The sequence below is a fragment of the Mytilus californianus genome, unplaced genomic scaffold (genome assembly GCF_021869535.1).
Source record: "Mytilus californianus isolate M0D057914Y unplaced genomic scaffold, xbMytCali1.0.p SCAF_2, whole genome shotgun sequence".
In the NCBI taxonomy this organism is placed as follows: domain Eukaryota; kingdom Metazoa; phylum Mollusca; class Bivalvia; order Mytilida; family Mytilidae; genus Mytilus; species Mytilus californianus.
Genome location: NW_026262668.1, coordinates 60796230 through 60816517, shown reverse-complemented (window position 1 = coordinate 60816517; position 20288 = coordinate 60796230). Strand labels below are relative to the sequence as shown.

Here is a 20288-nt window from a genome sequence, read left to right as displayed (position 1 = left end):
CAGAGTAAATAATTACTTACGAAAAGTTGATAACAGTTAATGATAAAAAACCAGGAATATTGCTGTATCTGTAATACAGCTGAAAAAAGAGAAACATTCTCCATTATACCAGAAATTCATCAAACTCAGAAACTAAATATAAAACATTCGTATCTGGTAAATTAGTACCAGAGCAATAACACTTAAATTTGTTTCAGAAGTGTTTTTATTTTCATAGATACAAGAATCACATGCGGAGAATTTTTTTTCTTTTTACAGATTTGGAAAGTCGTAAAAGTGATAATGTAATAATATTTTTTGAATTGATGTATTTTCGCCTTGCTATTTTAGGCAGATTACATACCGCTAGTGGACGTAATGGGAAATCTCAACTATGGGTTGATGTCAAATACTTTTTGTACATCAGCACAATTCTACAAGATTGCTACCCCATAGTGAAATCTCCCTCATGCTTTATAAATGAGGAATTAAATTGTGTGTCACAATGTGTCATTGTGGTACAAAAGTCAAAATATAGTAAACATCCCAAAACTTCCATTAGAAAATGGTCAAATCAAAATGACGGAACAATATGGTCTTCTGCAAATGATGGCAAACAACCCTACTAAGTATGCGAGCTTTCTGTCAATTGGTCTCAAACGTAATTGTCACAATACTCCAAAATTTAGTAAAAGTCGAATAACTCCCATGAGAGATTTCCAATAAAATGACATTACTCGACATAACCGACCTATCTGACCGTAGATCGGCCTATTGCATTGAAGGATGACGGAGGGGAGCATAGACTGCATGAATGTGTGGCTCGTTGAATACACATACTTTATTGGAATAGATGCTATTTGAAAATTAGCACAGACTACTATCTTAATTCTTTACATATTTGTTTTATAAAATTTGGGATGATTTCATTGACAAAAACCTTTCAAGGGAAAAAAAAGTTCAGTTACCGGTAGTCAATTGCACCGATCATTACTTCGTCTTTTCACTTGACCCATATGTTCATCTCTCAAATGATGAATTCTTAAAGCTACTAAATCAAAATTAAGTTTGAAAAAATAAAAATAATGGAATCTGAATCGAGATAATATTCTCATTTTTGATTTAAAAGTTGTAAGATTAAAACAAGAGTTTCAAACACGCCGGAATGAAAGGTGTACACGACTAGCTTCTTCTTCCTCTTTTTTTTAGCATACTTCTATAATTTATTTCAAGATACTTTTGTCAAAGGTAAAATTCAGATCACTGATGCATCTTTCTGATAGTACTTTGTCATCTTTCCGTGGAATTTTATCAAATGGAGTTTATGAGGACGCATCTTCAAGAAAAAATATGATTACAATTTACTGAATCAGTTATTTTTTTTTATATCTTGTCTTTAATTATAATGATGCATGGATTCTAGGAAGAGCGTACATTAACGTCATTGCTCTTAAATTGTTTTTCTAAAATGTTTGGCGTTTAACTTATACAAATACGTATGAAAAACGGACATGTACGGAATATTTGATTGAAGTTTTGTTAAGTAGGATGATCATTTTAGTTTTATGACCAACTTATGATAGCAAGTGGATACTATATTTACTAGTCTGTGCATCCGTCCGTTCTTCTGTTCTGTTCAAAATATAAAACATTCAGAATTATATACCCAATTAGAGTTTGACCCGGATTAAGTGGTGCACTGAACATTGAAATATGATCATGCGAAGGTGCACGGTGTCTTAAGGTCACACATTCATGTGCAAATGTTTTTATTAATACTCTTACATTTATATGTATCTTTCATATTCATAACTGTCTCTTTTGTCGCCCGCTCGCTTCGACAGTTACCCCTCAAAGGTGATCGGGGAATAGAAATATGGTCACTATTGGTCTTGTTCCGATTGGCAGTTTATTCATTGCCAATTTGGGAGTCCGTTTGTCTGTGCGGTATGTACAAGTACGCAGTCCCGTCCGGTCAGAGTGGGGACGATAAATCCGATGCCTCTTGTAGAGAGAATGCCACGCTCTCTACACGTTAATTATGCATTAAATATTTGCCACTGGACGTTAAGCAACCAACTATCAATCAGTCGATAGTAGCGTAACTTGAATTTTATTTCTGGTGAGGCAAATGATTTGAATCTTGGCAGTCAAAACCTCACCTTGGTTAAAAGAAGTCAATGCCAATAGGGAGTGGACGGTTAATTGAAAATATGAATCGTAAAATCATACTCTTGATAGGTCACATACTGGCAAAAAATCCCGTCTATGAAAATCCAGATTTGTGGAATTTTATCATGAAATAATATTTCTAGTGCGCATTAAATCAATATATTTTAATGAAACTGCTGGTTAAAGGTTTAATTCTCAGTATTCAGTTACAGACAGGTCCTGATCAAAACAAAAATAATTGACAGAATTTTATGTATGACCTCCTCTAAAATGCTTTTGTACAGATTTGGGGATATTAAGTTTAAGATCCAATATGTCTTTTAACTTTAAACGTTTAGCTTTTGTCAAAATGTATGGATGGTAATAACTGGGTGAACTACGAAGTCTTGCTTATATTAACCAAAGTAGAAGAGTACTACATAAAATGTATGTAGGAATGCCAAGTGTCTGTTGAAAAGTGTGTCCACCAAAAGTAACAAGTACGTTGTCAAAAAAAAATCAAGCATCATATCAGTTTCACAGTTATGACCTCTTGTTTGAATCAGTTTTTTGCGAGGTATACTTTGTCTGCTACTTAAATAAAATATCTGCATCTACCTTGTTCATTTTATGAAAGAAAGTTTTCAAGACGTCCATAATGAGGAATGAGTGAGTAAAGAGTAAAGCAGTCAACGTTTTGAACCGTCGTCACTCAGTTTACTTTATACTTTGAAGTACACGGTATATAATTCTCTTTATCTCTCTTTTTTAATGGTAAAAAATTTGTTGAGGCGGTTGCCTCATTGCGTCAATGAAAGCTACACCACTGCCCGAGTGCGGTAAGTCTTGGGCTCGATCCACGCCCGTTTCAATTCGAAGATTGGCTGCTCTCTGCAAAGCACGCAATATTTAGGAGTTAGAGCAAAGATTGGTCGGTCCGGGGTCCAAATCATGTGTCCAGGTAGGATGACATGTCTTCCTGCGGGATAATACAATGTCTGGTTCATATTCATCTTCTCGTCCTAAATATGCATATGTAAAATACATATGCAACGAAAACTTATATATACATGATATATGGCCCTACATCCTATTAACGTTGCCTATATCCCCCCTTTTGAAAATACTGGATCCGCATCTGGCAACGAAATCTTATTATATTATGTTGTTCAATGTAAGATACCTTACACATTTCCGTTAATGATTTATTCAGTTAAATGAATTCGGTGACCCCCTTTTAATTGTTTATCAATAAAATGGATAAAATACTATAAGTTAATTTTCTTCAAGGGATATAAAAAAATTGCCTGGAAATGTCTTTTATATTTGGACTCCGATAGCATTCTCGTTAAACATTATAATACAGAACAATCCCTAATTGAACACACCTTAATTCTCAAAAAACAATTTATATATAAGTTTTATAAAGAGATCGATTCTGACGAACTTTGGTTTCGATATTTCTGAAATTGTCAAAAAAAATATCCTTCTAAAAATTTACCCGCAACAAATATAATAAAAAATAGATAACTATAAAGAAAGACAGAAAAAAAAGTATAATGGGGCATTCGTCTGCAAAGTATATTGAAAAATAATTGTCATAATCAAAACCATGAAAATAACTAAAATCGTACGTATGATAGGTATGGGGTACGTGTGTTTATACGTGATCTTATGTCAGTGAAAATAAAGGCGGGAATCTGGAAAACCACGTGATAAATAAAAATGCAAGATTTCTATCATTTTTCGTCATGATAAGATAATTTTGCATGGACGAAAAAATTCCAGTGTGTGGTTTTAAGTCTTGGAATACTTTATTTAAACTTGAGCGATGTATTAAATCAAATTCAATGATTGGCAATAACCAGTCCCATTAGGTCCGTCGAGTTACGTACGTATGTCATTTTATTTGAAATCTCTATTAAGAAGTTATTGTCACAATATTTGCAAATATAAAAGTCCCATAACTCTCTTAAAGGTGTAAGTGTTACAACACTCCAAAATATAATCACAGTCCCATAACTACTATAAAAATTACCAGATCAAAACGACAGTATCATATGGGCAACAATTCATGATAGCAAACAGTACTACAAAGAATGATAGCTTTCTGTAAAACGGACTCAGAGTAGTTGCGTTCACATTGTGGAATTGTTACAATACCAAACGAAAACTAACCAAAGCCCTATTAAACTCCTGTGAAAATGGTCAAATAAATAAAATTGACGGTAAAGCACAGTTAAGTCAAAAGACTATGACAATAAATAATAACACTAAATATGAAAGCTTTATGTCTAACGCTCTTTCAGTACTGATGTGTTTCGGGCGGACGTATGTATGGAAAAGACCATATACACAGCAGCGCGAAGCGTGAGGAGCAAACAAATTCTTCCATAAAAAGATACCGCAATTTTTCAGTGCCTTCTTTGTATACCATACTTGTATATGTTCATAGGCAAATTTTCGGTTGCAGCTGTTCAGGGGCCTGCTGAAGCCCACCCCCGGTGTGGAATTTGCTTCAATGTGTTAAAGATGGTGACCCTGGGCTGTTTTATGCTCTTTGGTCGAGTTGTTGTCTCTATGACACATTCTCCGTTTCCATTCTACATTCCCCGTTTCGATTTTAAATTTTAAGACAACCTTTACTGGACTTAATTCAGCTTTCATTCAAATTCCAGAACTTTTATTAAATAACTGAGATCTTTATGGACATAGGCTAAAGAAGAATCTGACTTACTGCTACTTTAATATCAACTCTTGCATGTTTGAATTCATCTGTGGAGGGATCTGCTAAATTACTTGAATATGGATAATCTGTTGTCAAGGAAATCTCAACTGATATGTAAACACCTACAAAAATATTCAAAATATTAATAATTTTTAATCATTTGTAGTGTGAAACGGTAACCATATAGTTTTTGAAAAGCAGAATTATGTGATATGTGTCACCTGTAGATCCTCTCTGTAGCAGGAAAGAGCACATAGAACAATAAATATGTTCGTTAAATCAAGATGGTTACAAAATTAATCTTATAAAAATGAATCAAGACTCAAATAGCTTGGAAGATTTGATTTGATTTGATTTGATTTTTGGTGTTTTAACGTCACTTTTGAACAACGCTTTTGGGCTATTTCGTGGCGGCCAGTGTTTGTTGGTGGAGGAAGCCAGAGTACCCGGAGAAAACCACCGATCTTCGATAGGAAAACTGACAATCCTAGTCAATTAAGATTGGAGTCGAGTGCACCCGCACGAGCGGGGTTCGAACTCACAACCTCAGTGTTGACTGGCTAGTGATAACAGTAGTACTTAGACCACTCGGCCACCGAGGCCCCTAGCTTGGAAGAACAGAATGATTAATTTGCACCACCTGAATACTTGTGCAATCTTTATTCCTGAAATTAGCCTAAACTTGTATCACACAAATAATAATGAATGTCCAGTATTATAGACAGCAACCAAGTACAACCACAGAATTAAAGGTTCTTGACTTGTGATAGGCACAGATTTTCGTTGTTGTTCTGCGGTTTGCATGTTGTGTCGACTATTATATTATTTGTTTGTGCGTTCCTCTGTAATGAGTGTTCTTGCGTGTGTTTGTGCTTTATTTCTGTCACGTAGTGTTGTCATTTTAGCGATATTTTTTAACATTGTCATTTAAAGTGGGATGTTTGGCTAGCCAGAGAACCAGGTTCAACCAACCGTTTTTTCTAAAATATCCTATAGCAAGTCAGGAATATGGCAGTTGTTATTAAAAAGTTCGTTTCTAGGTATGTTGGCGTTTGTTTTTGTTGGACTTCAGTGGTCCTGTTGTTCATTTGTTTTCCTCTTATAGTTGATGTGTTTCCCTAGGTTTTAGTTTGTAACCAGGATTTTTTTTTCTCAATCGATTTATGACTTTTGAACACCGGTATACTACTGTTGCCTTTAATTATATACAACATGGCAGGGTAAACCATGTGTATGGGCGTACAACCCCTCAATGACTTGCATCTGCAGCTTAAACAGCACAACATAAGATCAAACCGTGAAAATCAATTCGAAATTCACTCAGGACAAACAATTGCTTACAGTTAAACAATGGTGAAAGAAGAGAATAAAGATTTTTTTTCTGCCATATAGGATATTTGACAAGTTTTCAAAATGTTAAAAGGAAACGTAATGGGCTCCAATGGTCATCTTGTGAGGCAACTCCTATGTTAACAATATACATGATGACTTGTCATCGTTTACACTAATACCAGCTGGTACCACGAAGAAAGCCCTGCAAATATTGCTACATACAAAGTGTTTTATCACAAATTAGGAGTCTGCTTTACAATTGATGGGTTGAAAGCATTTACCTGAGCATGTCTGATTGTCATCTATACTGAGCTCATACTTTTCTGGTCAATAGCAGACAGGTGCACTGTTCTCTATTACGCATCCATAGCTACAGTTGATATTTGTATTTGCACATGGGTCATGATCTGAAGCAAATCAAAACGTATTTACATTTTAATACTGTTCATGTAAAAATAATGCCTGCATTTATCAAATTCAGATTGTCAAGTTCAAATTAAACAATTTAATTTACCAATGCAGCAAAGAAAAATATATAAATTAAATTATACGCATTTGAAAATTAACAAGATCATACACGAGTCTTTGACCTGTATTATTTAATATTTGAAAATTTATAAAATAAACTTATAGTAGCTAGCTTCCATGCTAAAAGTTTTGTTTTGACCTGCTTTTTGACAAGAGTGCATACGCTGACATGTTTCGTCTTCTTTTCTTTTCATAATTCATGTTAAAAACATGTTAAAAGTCTTTAAGATAATTTTTTAAATACGAGTACCACATAAACTTAGCACTATCAATGATCCATCTTAATGAGGTCAAAGTAAGATTAACCATACATACCAGAGGGACATGTGCCGCTAACGATTAATCCATACATCAAATATTTTTGACCCAATGCTTATAGAATTTGAGATGCGGAATTGATCTTTCAATGAACTATTTGAGAAACATACCAAAACATAATAACTTAACATTGACCAATGTACCATGAACATGAGATCAAGGTCAGATTAAGCTACTAGACAGACATGTACACCTTTCAATTGTTATACACTAAGTATAGTTGACTCATTGTTTGTTGTATCCAAGAAATGAACAAAACCATGAAAACATAGCATTAACCAATAATAAATTAACATTAAACATTGAACCATGAGAATGAGATAAAGACCAGATGAACCTGTGAGTCATACATGTACACATTATCATCATCTATTCACATTTTACTTAAACTATCTGAAAAACAGACTAAAGCATGAAAATGAACATTGAACAATGAACCATGAAAATGGGATAAAGGTCAGATAAACCCTGTCTTACGGCTTTCCTTTTTCTAAACAATACAATAGACTTATGACAGACTTACGGCATCTGTGTTCAAGGTATGAAGCATCCAGGATTCCTTCAGAAATTTAAAGCCTTATAGAAATAGTTTATACTGTCACAACTGATTGATTGGCATTCCTATGTCATACATTCTTAAGTCTTTTATTGCAGTCAAAAATGAATCAATAGACAAAAACAAATCGATTCATCAACAGCAACTGAAAAATCACCTTGTCATGAAATTTTATATTCCTTTTCTTCAATGGTATATTCACTTATTATGACAATAAATTTGCAGATAACTGGCATATTCCTAACAGAAATTTGGGAAAGTAAGACATCTTCATGAAACATATGAATTATAGATTGTCTAGCTTCTCTACCTTGGAAATTGTAACTCTTTACAACTATCTAACACTATGCTGTCGCACAACTGTCAAAGCAAATTAACGTAATGATTTAACTAAGTGTCATGGAAAGTTTGTGAAAGATGATATCTAAATGAATGTTACACAAAATGCAAAATGTGAATAAATTACCTCTATTACAGCTACTTTGATCGGAGTTCAATACAAAACCATCTCTACATGAACAGTTGAAACTCCCTATGGTGTCAACACATATTTGCTCACAGTTATTGATTATCAGAGTACATTCATCAATGTCTGAAAGTAAATAAAAATGTAAATTCTTAAAATTTAATTTTCGTTTTGACAGCCACATGAGGGGTATATCAGACCACTAGATTACAACATTATTAAAACTTACTCAAAATGGCAACATTTTACACAAATACAGTTTTCTAACTACAAAATGTGTATAAAGTACATCAAAATTGTAAAACAAATAAAGGTTTGTATGCTTGTTTATGATCAAAATTATAATTTTTTAAAAGAATGTCTACTGGCTTTACACAGCAATGGCATTTGGTTGACATTTATCCAAAAGAAAAGAATGAAAATATTTCGACAGAAATATGAACAAAGTAGATGTTGGCCTTGCTTCAATGAGACATCACCCATTCAAAATAACCAAAGGACATCTAGAAGTATATATTCGGGTTGCACTGTATTGTTTAAATAATGACAAACAATAGTAAGTAGGACAAAACATTTTTTTTACGTGATAATTAAAGTAGAAAAAGTTTCAAAATATAAAAGCTTAATTAAAAAGTAAATGAAAGAAGAAATAATGTTTATTTATCATTCTTTTAATTTAATTTATATTCACATGTATGAAATATTATCAAGTGTATAATTTGCTAACAAGGTTAAGGTTGACATTGTTCCCAAAGTATGCAGCTATTTATGCTGGCACGATACTTTGTAATAATCATATTCTACTACAGTAACTGTACAAGTCTTTGTCATGGTTGGTGTTGTTATTCTGGTCTTACATTTTTTTCATTTTGTTATTCAGGGATATCATAGTGTTAGTTTTTTAGAAGGAAATAACAAGACCACATCGTTTCATTCCTTTCTTCTTGATAACTGTTTCATAACAAAGGATGTGAATCAACATTATGACGGTGTATATTCAGAACACTTGCTTTCCGATTAAATCAACGGTAACGCTTGCTTTCCGATTCTGGAAACGCTTACTTTCCGATTTTGTACAATAAAATTACAAAGAGGTAGACAGGTAGGTTGCTACAATATTAAAAAAAATAATGAAATATCAATTTTCTTGAATGAAACTAAGGTTGACGGAACAAAACAAATATACAGGTATCCAGTTTCGTGATTTAGTGTTTCTTACAATGATAAATGAATCCGATTTCGTGTACAACAGAACTGCGTTGTCTTGTAAAAAAGACTTTACAGCCAAACATATCCAATTTTAAAACTTTCATTCACATTTACTTAACTTTCTCAACGCAGTTTTATCTTAATTTGGTTGATATGTCATTTTCATACAAACTATAAAATCACAAATGATGTTTTTGGGTTTATTTACTGTTTTTATGAAAATCGATGTGTAACTCTTACTTTGAGATTCAGGAAAGGCTTACTTTAAGATTTAAGGGTACAAGTTCAATCAAATATGGTACTAGTAATTAAGCATGTTCAAACATATTTCATTGAAGAAATCTTTTTATTACGTAATGTTTCAAGATTACAGACATATCTGTTATATCTAAGGCGCGGGTGTCATATTTTACATATGATTTTTTCGACCTTAATATAGATCAGGGAGCTTGAAATAGTGACTTATTTCAACGACTCAACCCTACCACTTGATAATAGTAAGTCCGCTCTCCCCAAGATATAAAGAACTTTTGATCAATATATTCTATATAATATATTTTAAATATTTTTTCAACAATTTTTACATACTTCTATAAAATCAACATATTATTCAGCGCTACATTCTGCCGTTGCAAGCATTTGATACAAACTTGCAAGCTTCACATATTGATTTTCAAATTTTGCATCGAATGATTGATTGATTGTTTGTTGATTAATGTCTAGTGGCAAATATTTCATGCATGTTCAGGACGAAATTTTGCATCGTAGAACGCCGCTCTGAGGCGCCGCTTAATATGTCCAAAAGACAATACATAGCTTTTCTTTTAGCATAATTGTGGTTGCGGTTAACATTTATTGAATGTGTTTTGGTATATAGATTCCCAAAATTTGCCAAAGTCTGTTAACATTTCTTGATTATATACCGTGGTTTATAATTAAGTAATCTCTTTATAAAATACGAAAATACACTCATTGGACTGTGATACTATGATTGAACCATTACAGGTTGATTCTTTTCAGCGCTTTGTTCAGGTAACACTTTTATTTGATGTAGTTATTCATTAATCTTTTGCGGGTGTTGTCACACTATGTATAATATTTATTTATGTACTCATTTGTGGATGTTGACATTGATCTTTCTTTTCCTCTTGGAAATTAGTACCGAATTGAACATTTTAATCTTTACTCTATATTTTATTAGAGTGAATCCAATTGCTGATCAAGCCAGGCGCCAATTTGACTTGTTACCTCCACTGTGTCGTAGGGTGTTAATAAATAAATATCGAAACAAAACTGAAATTTTATAGTCTGCATGTGATCCAATGATTAGCAAATCGTTCCATCTGAAAGTAGTCGTTTCCTGAAAATCGGAATGCAATCTTTTCCAAGAATGACGCTGAAGGTAAACAATCTGAAAGACAGAGTTTCCTGTGATTTTTTTCAAAGAGAATTCATGGTTAGATTAAATGAATTTTGAAAAACGGAAGAGTATCAATGAAAGGAAAGTCAAAAGAGGGTTTGGAACCTGAGTAAATTTTAAATGTTTAAACAGTTTCAGACGAAAGAAATGCATTCTTGTAGTCAATCGTTTAAAGTGTTGCATATGTGGGACCGTTTACGACCTAATTACAAATTTTTATGATGACATGCATTACATCTTTATCAAGAAAAATATTTCTAGTGTTCCGTAAGATACGAGAGAGAACACCTTTTGCCATCCAATTTAACTATCGTCCATCCTCATTTCGTGTCTCCTGTTTCTTCGTCAACATAAATCTGAAAGCAAGCGTTACGGTTATCGGAAAGCAAGCGTTACCGTCGATTGAATCGGAAAGCAAGCGTTCCGAATATACACCGTGATTATATAATTCTTACTTTGACATGTTGTGTTCCCTGTCAACTCAAAACCATCCTCACAAGAACATAAGTAACCTCCAGCTGTGTTGATACACCTCTGATTACAAGGATGTGTTTTTGAAACACACTCGTCTTCATCTGAAAAATATTTAGTAGAACAACCTTTAAACTTTTAAAGAAACTGTAGCAAAAAATAGACAAACAAGGGAGAATTCTATGTTTAAAATGTAATAAAGAAAAATTTCTGATACAATGACTGTGGATTTTCTGTAAAAATTTTAGCTAGAGGGTTTTCGATATCACAAACGATTACTAAATTGTATCATTGGTACAAGGACATCATTCGTAAATATAAATCAACAAGCAGATATCTTATACGTTCAGGTATTTCACACCCAATCTTTTATGGTAATATTCTTTACGAAGCACAAAAATGTCGGCATTCACCTCAAAAGCTAACAAAACCTTTAAACAGACTTATTCAGAAGGGATATAGCTACGATACTGTTGTCAGGTCATTAAAGATGGCATATTTTGGTTTTAATGGTATTAATATTGATTCACTCATATGGTCTTTGCATTGGAAATAAACACATTTATCCTAAAACCAGTTGTTGGCATGATACGGGTTATGTTCTTCTCGTATATTTCATGATGGTATGATACTAAACCCCTAACGGGAGGGATTGTCCTTGATTTTCATATGATGAAGACATAATCTTTCAATCAGTTTAATTGAAATCTGGAGCTGGCATGTCAGTAACTGCTAGTAGTTCTTTGTTCATTCATGTATCATTGTCATTTTGCTTAGTTTCTTTTGTTATCCATTCTGATATCGGACTCGGACTTCTTTTAAACGGAGTTTTACTGTGCGTATTGCTGTGTGTTTGTTAAATCTACATTGACAAGAGGTATAACGGGAGGGTTGATATCTCACAAAACATGTTTAACCCCGCCGCATTTTTGCGTCTGTCCCAAGTCAGGAGCCTCTCGCCTTTGTTAGTTTTGTATGTTTTTTGATTTAGTTCATTTATATGTTTTGGAGTTTAGTATGACGTCCATTTTCACTGAACTAGTACACATTTTTCTTTAGGGGCCAGCTGAAGCCCGCCTCCAGATGCGGGATGTTCTCGCTGTGTTGAAGACCCATTGGTGGCCTTCGGCTGTTTTTTTGCTCTTTGGTCGGGTTGTTGTGTCTTTGACACATTCCCCATTACCATTCTCAATTTTATCGATATGCGACAAAATCCCTATATGCTATAAAATTCAATGAAACAATACATATTATTGTACAATGTTTTCCTTTGGTATCTTTACAAATTTCTTTTACGCAGTGTCTTTGCAGTTTTGATATCTCATAAAAATCTCCAAATACACAGGCCTTGCAGAAGGGGTCATAAACAATATATATTTCACCAAAATTACGCATTGACTGATACAATTACTAATGCTTTTTTATGCGTAAAAAGAAAAGACTTTCTAAAAATGTAGATATAAAACAAGCCCGAGGACGCAATTTGACTATGACCTAATAAAATACAGAGTAATGTCATGAGCAGATTTTTAGCAAAAAAAAACACATTTTAAGAACATTTTGGCTAAACTAACATAGAATGTATTTCAATGTCGCCAAAATATTTTTCTCTTTCTTTTAAAAGTCTACAAAACACCAGATACTGTATGAATATCATTTTGGTTGACCATTGTACTTTATATTTTTTTAAGCATTACCAATTTAAGTAGTCATGATCTTGCAAAATTAAGCAATTCTACTGAACATTTTGTCATTTTATTGCTGTATGATCAATATGTCAAACAAAATCACACATATTTTTATTATGCAAAATATCCATTTCACATTTATCAAATGAATGTAAAAATGTAGTTTAAAATGTGCTGATTTTATGGTCATATTGGACCCAATTGGTACCTTTTACGCTACAATGTAACCATCTTTTGATGAATAATTTGGTTGTTACAAAACTGTAGTATTCCAGGATAAACTGATATAATTCTCTATCAAAACTAAGTCGATTTGTCAGTTACATATAAAATGAATAAATTACCTACCTATACACGTATAATTAACACCTGGATTAGTAAATTCATAGCCTGTGTTGCAAAAACAGAAAGCGTCTTCTGTGCTGTTGATAGTACAGCCCCCATTTACTAAATCACATGCAAGGCTGGTACTGTTACACTTATTTTCAACTGAAAGCAAAATGAAAAATAATATCTAATTATTTTAGAATACCTCTTTCATTTAGATTTGAATCAGTTGACAAAATGGAAGATATACCATACAAAATAAAGATTGAATTCAGCTACTTACCAGTTTAGACTTTTACATAAGTCAAGCGCCAGTCCCAATTTTTGTCAACCTACTTCATAAACATAAAGTTATCATATATGAAAAAAATATTATTCAAGATATTTGATTAAAAAAGGAGATCATTATGATGTTTATCATTAATGTATAAACATATATAGATAATGTACTGTGAAAATGTCCCGTTGCATGTCCAGTTATTTCCTTTCAAATATCAAAAGTAAAGCACTTGGCGTCGTTTGTCTATTATGAAGATGATATACACCGACATCCTCCAAATATACTAATTACTTATTATAATTAAATGTAAATTATTGGTGACTGGTAATATAAGCGTAGAGTTAATATATGTGCCATCAATCTCGCGAAAACGCGAAAATGACGCAAGGGGGATGAAAGAAATAATTCATCAGGTCGTCACTGTTGTTTTGATTAAAATATTAATTGTAAAAATAGTTCAACAAATGAGAAATATATGCTGGTTTAAAAAAAAACAAGATTGCTTCGACACAATGAAATTGTGTGTCACAATGTGTCATCGATGTACGATAATAAAAATATGTAAAGGTTCGTAACTTCCATTAAAATGGTAAAAAAAATCAATATGGCGGTCAATATTGTCAATTACACATGATGGCAAACAATACTACCGAGTATGAGAGCTTTCTATAACATCGTCTTGGAGGATTTGCGTTCACAAGATGTTATGGTTACAATATCAAAATAAATGGTCAGAGTCCCATAACTTTCGCAAAAAATTGACCAATCAAAAATAGCGGCAAAACAGGGTCAACTACACATGATGCGAGCAATACAGTAAGGACAATAGATTTTGAAAGTTATTGAGCTTTGTAAAGTTGTACCTTTTACAGTGGTATGTTTTGCTGAATCAGTGGATGTTGTATATTTGTCGTTTGTTTGTCCAGCAGGTATAGATGATTCAGTAGTATATCCTGCAGTGATCGTAGGCGTGGCTTGAGATTCTGATGTATAAATTTCAATATATCCTGTACTTGTTTCACCTCCCACTGTCTCTTTTGCAGAAGATGACTCTGCATATTTAGTAGTAGAGCTAGTTCTATCTGAAGTAAGTGGTGTTGATACTGTGCTTGCAATGTCTGAAGAAACAGTATAGTCAGTTACACTAATAGTGATATTTGTCATAGAGGACATTGATGGAATACCATGATCTACTATCATCACCTTAAATTTATACACAGCAGTTGTATTCAGAGGAACTTTTGTTTTGATGTTTCCAAGTGTCTCGTCTATGGTAAAAACTGCTTTAATATCTTCATCATCTATCTGAAATGACGTTTGATCGTCATCAATGTCATAACCTGATAGTGTTAATATAACTGATCCAATCGAAACATCAAATGGCACAGTCTGGGAGTAACTGGTCATGTTGAATATGGGGGCATACATGTTACGTGGTCCAAAAGTGATATCATATGTAATTTCCACATCCTTCTCGGCTGTTTCATTAGAGGGAATAAAATCAAATATATGAAGGAAGAACTTATTAAGAATATGTGTTGTCTGCCATACATTCTTTTCAGTTATTAGTTTCCTGTTTGAACTTGATTCACATTGTAGCAAATATTGACTATCAGCAGGATATGAACTTGTGATGTTATTCTCCATTCTAATGTATGTCCATGTTGATGTGTTTGCCGTTACTTTGAGATGTACCACTGTATAGACTTTGTTTTGTGATCGTACGTACGAGCTTGTGTATAACTGAGTAGTTTTTCCTGTATACACGTCATATACATCTGATCCATTCTGACTGTTATAAAGTTTATCTGGAATAGCATCACTGTCCACAACGTCATTCACCAAAAAATCATCAAAGTCATCAATAAAGTGTTCTGTATCCATTCTAACCAAATGAATAAGTTCATGATATTCAAGTTCATCCAATAACGATAACTGTGGATCTCCAAGGGGGTTGATGTTTTCAAAGGTAGCAGTATAGTTGTAGAATGTTCCTTTAAGAGTTGATGTCAAAAGCCAACGGGCAGTTTTTGTTTCAAAGGAACGAATGTCTCCAAAATCAACTGAAAGTGATGGAGCAATTTGATCATTTCCAAGTTGTGCACCTATAATCTTGAAAGTTATCAATAAACCTTTTTCATTTTCAATGATTTCTGGCTGAGCAGATGATATGCGCAGAGCCCGTGCCGTTCCAAAGCCATCATTCATTACAGACACTGCTAAACTAAATGGAACAATTGGCTCAGCAAAATCTGTTGTTAATGGATCATCTCCTCTTACATATTTTTCATGGAAATAATGCACCACCAAACTAGGATTAGGTTTTACAGTTATAGTGTCTGGTAGCAAAGGAACAGAGAAGTTTGAACCACCAACTCTGTATGATAACCGACCTCCAACATCATACAATGTATCCTCTTGTGGTGCTGCTGTAGAATATGGAATCATTAACCATTCAGCAGACCCTGACAAATCTTTTCCTAGGATCCCTTTTCCATCTACACCAGATATTCCTATCAAAAACGGTTTACCTGGAAAAGAAATACATAAAATATGTAAAGTCTGCGCAAACCTTAACAAACAAAAAAACAACAAAAAACACAAACACAAACCCCTCTCCCTCCCCCCCCCCCCCCAAAAAAAACAAACAAAAAAAACAAAAACGAATCAACGAAGTACTTCTTTTCACAACTAATGGCGACTTTGAAGAAATATCAAACAGAAATTTTCCTATTTCATCACTGCATCATATTTCTTTGGAAAATTGCTTATAATTTAATAGAATGCAGTTTAAAGTATTTACATAAAGATAAGTGTTCTATTATAAAAGAGAGGCGAAAGATACCAACGGGACATTCAAACTCATAAGTCAAAAATAAACTGACAACGCCATGGCTAAAAAAGAAAAAGACCATCAGACAAACAACAGTACACAAAACAAAACATAGAAAAACTACAGATCTTTAACTGGGTCGTATATTAATTCACTTTGTGTATGTGTTTATTATGAATGCTTTGTTCTTTCATTTTACCAGGTGGCCAAAATGTATTTCAAAGATGCAGTTTGTAATCATCTCATCAATCTGATCAGCCTTTGAAAATGTTTTAACCCATTGCTATTGAACGGTTGCTAGTATGAAGCAAGTGCAGTGTAATAAGAATATTATTGCCATCCAAATACAGTGATTTAGAAGAAGGTTCTGAATAGGCACAGTAAAAAATCAATTTTAAAACCCCCTGAATTATTGGGAAAACATTTAGAACAAGATAAATATGCATTATGGCTTTATATGTGACAGATTACGTAAAACAGTGAAATAAGGACATTGTTTCAGGAAAGTTGTAATACATGGTGTCTACTACCATTGTATATATAAGCCATATTTAACAACGAGAAACCCAAGAAATTCATGTTTTATTACAAAATACAAAATTCCATTGAATACTAAATTTGTTTATTATTCGATCAAAAGAACAAACCGTGAATGGCGGTGGGATAAAAGGTATCTTTACTTTAATACTTAATAAAGGGAAAAACCAATATAGTAACTTTAACATTAAATGTTTAAGTACTCTGTCAATTCAAGACAAATTGAGATGAGGCTAAAACACCATAACAAATTATTTTCAATATTCTTTAAAATGGTGATAAAGTTAAAATATCATTAACTATCAGCCATTCTTCACAATTTGAAGCTTGTTTGCTTGTTTGCTGCGCTAACTCACAAAAAAGGTTCCATTTGTGTCTCGTGGCTGATATTTTACTATATAAACGTGCAAAAAAGGCCCGAATCTTTACTTATTATAGCTCAATCTCTTTCATATATTATACAATCCCTTTAATATTGATTCAAGATATATATGTTTTCTTAAACGTATGCTGATGAAGTGGTCATGCTAAAATGTAAGATCATATCAAAATGATAAATAGATAACTCATCTAAGTTTATTTCTTCACCTATGGAAAACTTATCCTGAGAAGACTCTCCATTTCCATATGTTTGAGTAATTCTTATCTCCACCATTATATTTTCCAATGCAGAAGTTTCTCCATTTTCTATCTCCAATCTAGCATTGAAAGCATCACGTGTGAGAACTAATTCCTGGACAATTCTTACTCGCACCTTTGCACAAACAGATTCACTCGAACCTCCACTACTTCCACTCTGAAAAATATTCCAAGAATGATCATTTTGTAGCTTGAAGAGACTGTTTATATATCAGAACAGTGAGTGAATTCACAAAAAGATGCCCTGTCGTATAATTTTGCTTATATTAACCTAAGCATGAGTGACAAGAACTGTTTTCCTTTCGCTCATCCTCAAAATATATTCTATAACAAGTTTCATATATATCTGTACAGTGATATAGATGGAGTTGCGCTTATGAGAGAATATTACGACATATAGCAACACTGAAGTCACTTAGGTAGATTTTTATCATCTTTATCATACAGGACCGGGATTATATTCTTTCAGTTATTTCCTAAGGTAGTGTCCTCAACTGTATCAAGTTACAAGGCACATTGACACACACACATATGGACAGGATGATTCTTTTAACTCCCCATAAAAGTTTGCTTGTCGAGTGTATAATTAATAAGATGATCAAGTTGTGAGTCTAGTTTGCCTTACTATGATAATACAACAGTCTTCATGTTTGGCTTAATATAAAAATACAGACTTATGTATACAGCATGATTTAATTGATTGTTTGTAAGTGTTGCTTTTGTTTAAATAATTATAAAGTTCGTTGTTTGTTTTGAAAACTTTACACTCAGTTAGTTTCGTCGTAACACATTTTCCTACCATAATATCTATATGATACACAGTTGTGCTGATTGCTGATGCTAAAAATTACATTGATAAATATATCATCTATCAAGCAAACCTTTTCTAGTGTGGTCAAAATTTTGGAAATAATGAACAAAGGGGTTCCATACCTATTATCACTTACATTTCCATTTTTGTCTATTTTTTAGAAAATGTAATTACCTTGACAATTAAAGGTAGGTTGTGCATAAGGATACTAAAATATTATATGTAGATAGTAATGGTGTATATATAAATAAAGTACTATATATGGAAGTTGTTTTTAAGTTCTAACAAGACTGTCCAACTACATATTTTATTTCAAGTTTATTTTTTAATCCAATAAATCAAAGACACCGTTGATGTTCTTCTGATCGTAGCAAGAAACATTGGTTAGGTAAACTTTTGAACAGTAAAGACGATAGGATTATGAAACTCCTATGAAATTGACCGAAGTTGAAACTTTAAACTTTTTTAATTTAATGGTTCCTTATTAAACCCTTACTGTGATGCAAAAAAATATCTCGAATAGAAAATGAAAACTGGGAATGTGTCAAGGAGACAACAACACGACCAAAGAGCAAAAAACAGCCTAGGACCACCAATGGGTCTTCATTGCAACGAGAAAATCATCCCGTGCTTCAGCTTGCCCCTAAACAATAATGCATACTAGTTCAGCAACATGGACGCCACTCTAAACTCTGAAACATACAAGTGAACCAAAATTTAACACACAAGACAAACAGAGGCTAGGGGTTCCCAACTTGGGACAGGCGCAAAAATGCAGCGAGGTAAAGCATGTTTTGTGCGATCTCAACCCTCCTCCTTCACCTCTAACCAATGTGGAATAAACAAAGAAACAGCAACATGCACAGTAAAACTTAGTTTAGAAAAAGGAGTATTTATCTAGCCTATCGATTAAAAAGGTTTCAAGAGTGTAAGTTGATCTTCTTTCCAATCAATTGCTCAGTGTTATAGAATTTTTTTGTCTTTTTCCAAAGGTTTTCGGATGTTATATACTAATCACAATTTTTTTTTATTCCTTCATATTCATGATATTTGCAATCCTTAATCATAAATTAATAAAACAAATACTATTTTGTCTGAACTCAAATACATAAGTTATCAGAAATACTAAAATGCTGATACCTGAGCTTTTTGTTCAGCTGTTTTGTATGTTTTTGTTGCATGGTCGAAAACATCAAATATTGTGTCAAATCCCTTTGTCTTAGCGCTCTTGAAATCATTAATGTATTGTTGAATTCTTGAACTAAGATTCTTTAAGATGATAACATCAGCAGTACCGTCAAGTGTGTTTAATGTTCCATCCTTCCATGCTGTGGCTTAAATGAAAAATAACAAAAACACTTATGGAAAGTATTTATATACATTGTTATTTGCTGAACAACACTTTGAATCTTATATGTCAGAGCCAAATCTTTGCCCATTCCTATTGTTATGTTTAGGCAAGCCTGTCCTCTCCACAAACCAAAAATGAAGACAACATATTCCTTGGTCATGATTAGATGTCTTCGGAATTGGATTATTTCCCCAAAAGTAATTAGTTAATTAATAAAGGTCTTGAAAATTCTCCGATACCATTTCAATTGGTTCCATCTCCACTTGTTATCGATAAAAATAATCTACTATTCCAGTATTCTGCAAAAAAATGTGTTTCGTCGTTAATCGTACTTAGTATATTGCTTAATTCGTCTGATAATAGCTGGACTCCTAATGACAGTCTATCGATATTGACATTTTGAACATGTCTGCACCTGTAATATTTTCTCTATCGATATAGGTTTTTAGATGAAAGACTATACTTGCATTTTATTCATATGCTAAATCTTAGCCTTGTCGACCATGTTAGTTGGTAGGGAGGATCATCGGCCATATTTGTTGCACAGTGGGTGCCGACAGGATGATTATGGCCAAGTTTGGTTCTAATTGGTCCTAAAGTTTCAAAGGAGAAGAGTTTTGTAAATGTAAATGAAAGACAGACTCCAAGTTAGTTAAAATAAAAC

At 33.1% G+C, this 20288-nt stretch overlaps 1 protein-coding gene across 42 annotated transcripts in view; it reads right to left on the bottom strand.

Moving 5' to 3' along the window:
* The window catches only part of LOC127730155 (uncharacterized), a 242776-nt gene that overhangs the window by 20955 nt on the left and 201533 nt on the right, over positions 1–20288 (bottom strand). For 36 of the 42 annotated variants that reach the window (XM_052238360.1, XM_052238377.1, XM_052238376.1 and 33 more), the window contains 2 exons: positions 4868–4980; positions 21–79 (listed from right to left, as the gene is read on the bottom strand). The exons of 5 other annotated variants lie outside the window; for them this stretch is intronic. In XM_052238360.1, the coding sequence (XP_052094320.1) occupies positions 21–79; positions 4868–4980 (172 nt within the window). The remainder of the gene's footprint in view (positions 1–20; positions 80–4867; positions 4981–20288) is intronic. One more of the 42 variants, XM_052238361.1, reaches the window with a different exon arrangement.